Source organism: Salvelinus sp. IW2-2015, unplaced genomic scaffold (assembly GCF_002910315.2).
Source record: "Salvelinus sp. IW2-2015 unplaced genomic scaffold, ASM291031v2 Un_scaffold6538, whole genome shotgun sequence".
NCBI lineage: Eukaryota > Metazoa > Chordata > Actinopteri > Salmoniformes > Salmonidae > Salvelinus > Salvelinus sp. IW2-2015.
This window is the reverse complement of record NW_019947800.1, coordinates 9,963-19,724: the sequence shown is the minus strand read 5'-3', so window position 1 is coordinate 19,724 and position 9,762 is coordinate 9,963. Positions and strand designations below refer to the sequence as shown.

The window sequence follows — 9,762 nt, the reverse complement described above, 5'->3', positions numbered from 1 at the left end:
CACTCCTAAAGAAGATGCATTTTCCAGTTAGATACCAACTTGAAAGAGGGAACTTTAGCATAAAACCCACATGGAAAACTGAGATTCGGCAAATAACATATAAAGAGAGGCTTACTTGACACCAAACCAACAACAGTAGTTMCTAAAACATAAATTGCTAATGTATGATTTAAAACGTGGATTTTATGATGTAATGTCAACTTTATACATTTCTTTCCCAGGACCACTCAATTTTCAAATTCTCCAAAAATCTTTTGTGGATTACCCAGAATCCCATACCTTTATCACCGAGTGTATTACACCGAGTGTAATGTAAACACACGAGCAGCGCAGTGGTCTAAGGTACGGCATCTCAGTGCTAGAGGCGTCACTACAGACCCTGGTTCAAATCCAGGCTGTATCATAACAGGCCGTGATTGGGAGTCCCATAGAGCGTCACACAATTGGCCCAGCATCGTCTGGGTTAGGGTTTGGCCGGGGTAGGCCGTCAATGTAAATAAGAATTTTTTCTTAATAACTGACTTGCCTAGTTAAATATAGGTTAAATATATTTAAAACATGTAGCTTCATTACACCGTTACACTGGCATACAACCTCAGTAGCACAGAGTAGATCATCCTATGACCTTGGGAAATAGTGCATTGTGGGTAGTTTAGAAGATTTCCTGAAACAAATTAATAATATGTAATTACGCAAAAACATAACTGTTTGTACTTATAGCTAACCATATCGTGACTACAACTAGTAGTTGTCTTTAACCAGACCTTATTGTTACACTGGTGAGTAAAAACTAATGCTCCTTACACTTTAACTTGTTGTCTGAAGATAAAATATTAATTTTACTCAACTGCGTTACCCACTACAGTCAACAGATGGCGGTCTGGGAATTTAAGGTTATGCTGTTGGTGTGACGTATAATCTAGTGGACGGAACACTTCTTTCAGCAGCAGCAAAAACAGTTAGTCAGCCACCTCGGTAGCTTGCTAGCCAAAATAGACGAACCAATAAAGCTCTTTAGACGCTTTAGTGTATATTAGCCACTGTGTTTTAAACTCACTTCTATCGTCTAGTTAGTTATCCGATTTAATTTCATATTTACGGTGTTGTTATTAGTCAGCTAGTGGGCTGGTTAAGTTAGCATTAGCCTAGCTAGCTAACATCCCCGACCATGCGGTCACTAAGCTACTCCCGTGCTAAAGGAGAGGAGGATGATATCACAGTAAAACAAGAAGTAGAGAGTGAGCCTGTTACTGTGAAAGAAGAGGAAGACGCGTTCAGAGTGAAAGAGGAGGAGGATGTTACAGTTAAAGGAGAGGAGGAGGATGTTACAGTTAAAGGAGAGGAGGATGCAGTTTATGGAGTGAAAGAGGAGGAGGAAGAGATGACTGTTACATCGAAAAAGGAGGAGGAGGAACCTGGATATCTGGAACCGGTTTCCCAAACGCATCTTAAGGCATCCAATGGTTCTAACGATGAACTTAGCTGTAAGATGGTTTTGAGAAACCGTTCCCTGATTAACACTAGTAAGTACTGTCTTAAATACAGAGGCACAAACTCTGCAGTTGTTGAACTGATGTTTGGTGTTAAAGCGGAAATCTGCAGTTGCTACATCCATATTGTGACTTTTAAATTATTTATTTATAGCCATTGGTTCTTGAAGAGTATAACACATGCCTCATGAGCTTAGTTCAACTGTTGTACCCCATCAGAACCCCAAATAAGCTTTTTTTACTCCAATGTTTAGAAACAATGTAAACCAACACTGTGTAGCCTCAACATGGTTAAAACTATAATGTTGATATCATGGATGGTCAGTCCTGGCATCCATAGGTATGTCTGTCTGTAGTTACATTTATCCAACCCCATAATCATCTTATTACCAAAACAGTGGTGGAATTACAGATTTGTTATTGTTTGAACTGCAGATTACTGGGTTGTGTGTTTTTTTTAAACAGAAAAAAATGGCTGCCCCAAGACTTGGTTTGGTAAACAGCTGAGGGATGGGGGAAGGAGAAGTGTAACCACTCTCAAATTCATAGAGAAAGCTATTGTAGCAACCGTAACCCAACACCTAGCGACCTCGTCAAGAAGTTCAGACATCTTGATGTAACAGTTATAAGGTGTTGGCTTGACAGTCCCTGGACTCAGGTTTGAGTTCAGCTCAGGGCAACCCCCCGAATTCACTACACTATGAATACAAGGACTGGCAATGCATGATGTCATAATGATAGTTTAACCAGGTTTCTAGGCTATATAGTATATTCTAGAATTCATCCATGATGTCATAATGATAGTTTAACCAGGTTTCTAGGCTATATAGTATATTCTAGAATTCATCCATGATGTCATAATGATAGTTTAACCAGGTTTCTAGGATATATAGTATATTCTAGAATTCATCCAAGATGTCATAATGATAGTTTAACCAGGTTTCTAGGATATATAGTATATTCTAGAATTGCCAGTGAAGATTTCCTGTGGGGGTCAAATTATTAGAGCTGTTGATAAGTCATTGTATAATATTCAGCCAATTTTTTTTCATGCCCTTACGTTAAAGGCAAGACATACCTAGATGCAATTACATTCATGAATTGGTTTGAAACCTTTGCTTTAAACCCTTCTCAAAGTTTGTCATGAAACACTATTTTTTATTTATTTAAATTGAACCTTTATTTAACTAGGCAAGTCAGTTAAGAACAAATTCTTATTTACAATGACTGCCTACCCCGGACGACGCTGGGCCAATTGCCCCATCACGGCCGGTTGTGATACCGCCCGGATTTGATCCAGGGTGTCTGTAGTGGCGCCTCAAGCACTGAGATGCAGTGGCCCCAAAATCATGTTCTAGTCCCCAACTAAAATACATCTTGGTCAACCAAGCTCGTCAACATAACCTGACCAGAGGGAGCCCCCCTCTGCTGCTACTAATAGACTAGTAATAGACTACACCAGCAGTCGGCAACCTTTTCCAGTTGGAGTGCCAATTTATCTGACCATTTTTACCAATCTGTGTGCCAGTAATGATTTTCAAATGCACATTTTCATGGAACGTTTGATTCGTTTAATTTAAATTATAATAGTATTTCAAAATCATTGTCTGTGATTAATCTACATTCTAAATCTAAATGAAAATTGTACAAATCTAAGAGTAACTTTTATTGCCATTGCCAACTATGTAAAAAAAATAGCCTACATAAAGCCAACAAATAAAAACATGGCATTCTGCAGGTAGAAAATATCCTGATAAAAATAAATATCCTAGAAATCACACTGGCTGCACATGGTCTGTCTACAACAAGCTTGAAACATTGTATCAACTATCAACTGGGTCAGGAAACTCTGATAGCATGCTTGCAACATTGTATAAAATATTCTAGGCCCTCAGTTTCCTGCTCCAGTGAGTTCTGGACAGACACAGCTGTAGGCTTTTGTGCTAAGGATAAGAAGTAATCAGGTATTTTATGACATTTCCACTGGATCAGAGCATTACATTTTTCCCTTTTATGTTGAGTGGTTATCGAAAGGGCGAGAGCTGGAAATATTTTACGAAAATACTTTGAGGAACTATTGTCATTCGCTTTTGATTAGACTTTGTTTATTTGCTGTTTGGAGGTGAAGAAAAAATTTATTTGAGAAGCTCCACAACTCATTAGTGGTGCAGCGTTAAGACAATGAGAAATATTATCAGACATCCCCAAATGGGCACATTTATAGGCAGGTAGACTAGTCCTACTTCTATATGTGTAACCAGGTAGACTAATCCTACTTCTATATGCGTAATCAGGTGTGCGTCCTTACTCAACATCGACAGGAGTGTTTCAAACAAAAGACAATTAATAAATTGACAAAACTGACGGATCTTGTAGGGTCAGTTCTGGGTGGTCTGCCAGGGGCCGTTTCATTTAGTATCCGTTGGGGAATGATTTTATTTACCCATAGTATGTTGTACCGAAGTTGACTGACTGAAAGGGAGTGTAACTTTGATTATAATTACACTTCCTTGAAGGAGGGAAACGAGGTACAACACCTGTTTGTCCCCGCCCTTTCCTGGGTCGGTGAAGAGCGGTATTAAATTTAAGGAATAGATCCAAGCCTCACTCTCATCACCTGTGGAAGGCAGAGCTTCCAGCGAGGTGCGGATTTAATAGTATGTTGTACCTAGTTTCCCTCCTTCAGGGAACAGTAGTTATAGTCATAACGTTACGCTTGTCATATGATGAACTTCAACTTAAATAYKGGATCTYGCTGTCGGACAGTTTTTTTGTATTCTGAAATGCACTSKAACTACGTATCATTTAGTGGCTCCTTATGTTACGCTGGGAAAACAGTTTTCACGGGCACAGAAATACTAAATAATTTCAGAGTTTGCTAAATCCAATGGTTTTTAACAGAGTCATTTTGTAATCGAAGATGGCGTAGCATTAAGACGTGTTTGTTTTAAATGGTATGTATTTTTCCTCATTTTTTGTATATATTGCAATATATCTTTTTCAATTTTTAAATTAAATATACATTCCGGCAACCTGCTTCACCCAATGTGATACGGATCTGCTGTTTTTTTTAGACCTTATAGCCAGAACTTCCATCAGAAGCTAGCCATCAGAAGCTAACCAGCTAATTAGCTACTAGCTATTTAGTCATTGTTAGCCACTGCTAGCGGCCTTTACCTTTTTAGCCCAGACACCAGCCGCTTTTAGCCTGGATAATACCTGCCAGTCTGCACAGCGCGATATCAACCCTGAGCATATCGGACTGTTTTTCTCCATTACATCACCGTATTCCTGCCGTAAGCTCTGGACCATTACACCGGATTGGCTATAGTGGCTATAGTGGCTAACTCCCTTGTCCTGAAGCTAGCACCAGTTAGCCTCGAGCCAGGTGCATCTCCCGGCTAGCAAAATTACTCCAGCTACAATACCTCTTTTGCCAATTGGCCTGGACCCTTTGTCGACACAGAGCCCCGACGATCCATCACGACTTGTCTGCCGATGTATTCCGTATTCCGTCCGATGTGCCCTCAACCGGCCTTTGCCAGACGTTGGTGACGCCCTTGTTCCGAAGCTAGCACCAGTTAGCCTCGAGCCAGGCGCATCTCCCGGCTAGCATAGTAACGACTACATAACGGCTTCCCTGGTTCATATATTGCTGTTCACTGGACCCTATGATCACTTGGCTACATAGCTGATGCCTGCTGGACTGTTCATTAGTCACGGTTCTCCATTTTGTTTATTTGGTTTATCTGTCGGCCCCAGGCCCCAGCCTCGAACTCAGGCCCAGTGTGTAGTTAACTGATCCTCTCTGCCCATTCATCGCCATTTTACGTGTTGCTGTTGTCTTACCCGTTGTTTGCCTTAGCTAGCTCTCCCAATCAACACCTGTGATTGCTTTATGCCTCGCTTTATGTCTCTCTCTGTCAATATGCCTTGTATACTGTTGTTTAGGGTAGTTATCATTGTTTTATTGTACTGCGGAGCCCCTAGTCCCACTCAACATAGCTCAGAGAACTCTTTTGTCCCACCTCCCACAGATGCAGTAATCTCACCGAGCATAACTGGTGACTCCAGAGATGCAACCTCTCTTATCGTCACTCAATGCCTAGGTTTACCTCCACTGTACCCGCACCCTACCATACCCCTGTCTGTACATTATGCCTTGAATCTATCCTACCACACCCAGCAATCTGCCCGTTTTATTCTCTGTTCACAACGCACTAGACGACCAGTTCTGATAGCCTTTAGCCGTACCCTGATGTTGATGTTCTGATTATCCTACCGATCCTTGACTTCGGCGATGTCATTTACAAAATTGCCTCCAACACTCTCCTCAGCAAACTGGATGCAGTCCTTCACAGTGCCATCTGTTTTGTCACCAATGCCCCATATACCACCCACCACTGCGAACTGTATGCTCTTGTCAGCTGGCCCTCACTACATATTCGTTGCCAAACCCACTGGCTCCAGGTCATCTATAAGTCTTTGCTAGGTAAAGTCCCCCCTTATCTCAGCTCGCTGGTCAGCATAGCAACACCTCCTTTGGCCACCTTTCCTTCCAGTTCTCTGCTGCCAATGACTGGAAGGAATTGCAAAAATCGCTGAAGTTGGAGACTTATATCTCCCTCACTAACTTTAAGCATCAGCTATCTGAGCAGCTTACCGATTGCTGCAGCTGTACACAGCCCATCTGTAAATAGGCCACCCAATCTACCTACCTCATCCCCATGTTTTTATTTACTTCTTTTGCACACCAGTATTTCTACTTGCACATCATCATCTACACATCTATCACTCCAGTGTTAATTTGCTAAATTGTAATTACTACTACTTGCTACTCTGGCCTATTTATTGCCTTACCTCCGTACTCCATTTGCACACACTGTATATAGATTTTTCTATTGTGTTATTGACTGTACTTTTGTTTATCCCACGTGTAACTCTGTTGTTTTTTGTTGTCTTACTGCTTTTCTTTATCTTGGCCAGGTCGCAGTTGTAAATGAGAACTTGTTCTCAACTGGCCTACCTGGTTAAATAAAGGTGAAATACAAAAAGTCTTAACTTTATTGACAACACCCAAATGGATACTGTCATTAATGTGATTCTTCAATAATTACACATAATTCTTAATACTATAGCAAACATTATATTAAACAGGACATTCAAACGAAACATACAATTATAATCCAAAGTAGTGTGAAATGTACTCATAAGCAACCTGGACATGGAGGTTACTCCCCTGAGTTTTCCCCCATTCACATTCAGAATATATTGTGAAAAACTAAAATCTTTGCTCACCATTTTTGCTCTAATCAGATATAGTACATCCATAACTATCGGTTTCCTCATTAGCAGGGAGGAGTTTCTACAACCAAATTGCATGTGCATCGCCCTCGTGCCGCAATTTTAGCAAACACAGAAAGGGGCCTGTATTGGAGACCAAAAGTCGTCTGGCACACTGCTTAGAGTTTCAACAACATGAATAACTTATTTCTAGTCTACAATCTTAGATGTTACTACTAATGTGAAAACAAGACAAAATATGACTTCTTGCTAATAATTTTAACATTCATTACAGACATCAATTGTTGTACAACATCATGGCTACGCTGTTGGCATCACCTTTTACAGTGGATTTCCACTGTTGTGCGCCTTTAACCATCTGTCTGACTTTGTTGTTTACACAGGAGAGATACGGGACTATCGTGGATCCTCTGGGGAGCCTCAACAACCTCAGGATGCTGTAGAGGCAGAGAAGAGTCTCTCTGGGTCAGAACACCTCAATAAACACCTGCAGAGATCCACAGGGAAGATAACTCACTGCTGCTCTGACTGTGGGAAGAGATTCACCTCATCAGGCATTAAAATTCATCAGAGGATCCACACAGGAGAGAAATCTTATAGTTGTGGTCAATGTGGGAAGAGTTTTGTTCAATCTAGCAATCTGACAGTGCACCAGAGAACACACACTGGAGAGAAACCATATAGCTGTTGATTCAATGTGGGAAGAGTTTTGTTCAATTAGCAATCTGACAGTGCACCAGAGAACACACACTGGAGAGAAACCATATAGCTGTGATCAATTGTGGGAAGAGTTTTGTTCAATCTTGCAATCTGACAGTGCACCAGAGAACACACACTGGAGAGAAACCATATAGTTGTGGTCAATGTGGGAAGAGTTTTAGTCAATCTAGTGATCTGACAGTGCACCAGAGAACACACACAGGAGAGAAATCTTATAGTTGTGATCAATGTGGAAGAGTTTTTGTTCAATCGAGAAATCTGACAGTGCTCCAGAGAACACACTCTGGAGAGAAACCATATAGCTGTGATCAATGTGGGAAGAGTTTTGTTCAATCTAGCAATCTGACAGTGCACCAGAGAACACACACTGGAGAGCAAACATATAAGCTGTGATGCAATGTGGGAAGAGTTTTACTACATCTGTCTCTCTGACTTTACACCAGAGAATACACACAGGAGAGAAACCTTTTAGCTGTACTCAATGTGGGAAGAATTTTACTACATCAAGCCATCTGACTTCACACCAGAAAACACACACAGGAGAGAAACCTTACAGCTGTGATCAATGTGGGAAGAGTGTTACTACATCTGTCTCTCTGACTTTACACCAGAGAACACACACAGGAGAGAAACCTTATAGCTGTGGTCAATGTGGGAAGAGTTTTTGTCAATCTGGCCATCTGACAGCACACCAGAGAACACACACAGGAGAGAAATCTTATAGCTGTGACCAGAGATAATCTGATAAAAGATCTCTGACCAATCATCAGAAAATACATGGAGTTGTTTCATGATATCAATTAAATGAATGTCACAATGTAGAATGTTTTAATATTGTAGTGGGAGTATTTTAATTATGTCACAATGTAGAATGATGTAACATTGTAGTAGGAGTATTTTAATTATGTCACAATGTAGAATGTTTTAACATTGTAGTAGGAGTATTTTAATGATGTCACAATGTAGAATGTTTTAACCACTGGCCTCCCGGGTGGCGCAGTGGTCTAGGGCACTGCATCGCAGTGCTAGCTGCCCCACCAGAGACTCTGGGTTCGCGCCCAGGCTCTGTCGCAGCCGGCCGCAACCGGGAGATCCTTGGGGCGACGCACAATTGGCATAGCGTCGTCAGGGTTAGGGAGGGTTTGGCCGGTAGGGATATCCTTGTCTCAGTATGTAAAAAAAATGAAAATATGAAGAAAAAAAATGAAAAAAATAAATAAAATAAAAAAATGTATGCACTGTAAGTCGCTCTGGATAAGAGCGTCTGCTAAATGACTAAAAAAATAAAAAATAAATTGGTAGGAGTATTTTAATGATGTCACAATGTAGAACCCTAAATGTTTGTCCCCTGTTCTATTGATTTCAACATGATATGGATATTAGACTCAGGGGGAAAATCCAGGCTCTGAATTGAAAGAGTACTATTTATGAGATTTAGTAAGTACACATTATTCCCAGATTCCGTGTGGTTTTTGAGCTGTTAGTTTTAACAGGACGTGCAACCTCATCTCCCTCCTGTCGCACAAATGATTTTAGCATGATATCGATTAGTTATGACAAATAAGTGTTGCGTTCCTTTGTTTAGCGACCCCTACATTTAAATGCATTCCAACATCACGTACAACCTGATTTCCCCCCTAATTGATATCAGTGATTTATTGCTACTTGTCAAAACAACGTTTCTGGAGCTTGTGCAGATTATAAGGAGCTTGTTTAAATAAATACAAGAAAAATAAATAAATACAAGAAATATGATTATTGTGGCAGATGTTTGTGTAAATAGCACATGTTATGTTTAGGTTTTCAATTTATCCCAAACTGTTTCTGCATATTGGTTATTGATTTGGACAAATTAAAACTGTTTTGACATTGAGGCTATCCCACCTAGCAAAATGTAATTGAAAAGACGTTGAAAATAAGACTATGCAAAATATTATACCATGCCTCACCATTAAGTTAATTATTGACAAAGGGGTGTACATTTTTATTAATTTTTTTTATTTACAATTCATGTAAATTGAAACGCCGTTGAAAATAAGACTATGCAACCAAATATTTAATATTTCCAATTCATGAAACATTTAGTAATCATAAATATTTATGCAACCAACTGACAATTTTCGGGTATAATTATATTGACATTGTTGCCCTTCTTTTAGAATAGCAGGGTTCATGTTCAGATGTGCCAACCCAAATGTACTAGAGCATGACATTGGGGACTGGGCCCCGATCCAACAACATGCCTATC

General features: G+C 40.2%; 1 protein-coding gene and 1 pseudogene across 1 annotated transcript; both read left to right on the top strand.

Moving 5' to 3' along the window:
- The first annotated feature begins 936 nt into the window (after positions 1–936).
- On the top strand, positions 937–7,502 carry LOC112078932 (endothelial zinc finger protein induced by tumor necrosis factor alpha-like). The gene is made up of 2 exons (XM_070442191.1): positions 937–1,523; positions 7,178–7,502. Exons 1-2 carry the CDS (start codon positions 1,169–1,171, stop codon positions 7,483–7,485), a joined length of 663 nt encoding a protein of 220 aa, XP_070298292.1. The 5' UTR covers positions 937–1,168; the 3' UTR covers positions 7,486–7,502.
- A 20-nt stretch (positions 7,503–7,522) lies between these two features.
- On the top strand, positions 7,523–8,951 carry LOC139026969 (zinc finger protein 180-like; annotated as a pseudogene).
- Positions 8,952–9,762: the final 811 nt, after the last annotated feature.

Coding starts and splice junctions, on each gene's coding strand:
- LOC112078932 (XM_070442191.1), top strand. CDS start 1,169: ATGCGGTCACTAAGCTACTCCCGTGCTAAAGGAGAGGAGGATGATATC. Junction 1,524..7,177: donor CCGTTCCCTGATTAACACTA/GTAAGTACTGTC, acceptor TTGTTTACACAG/GAGAGATACGGGACTATCGT.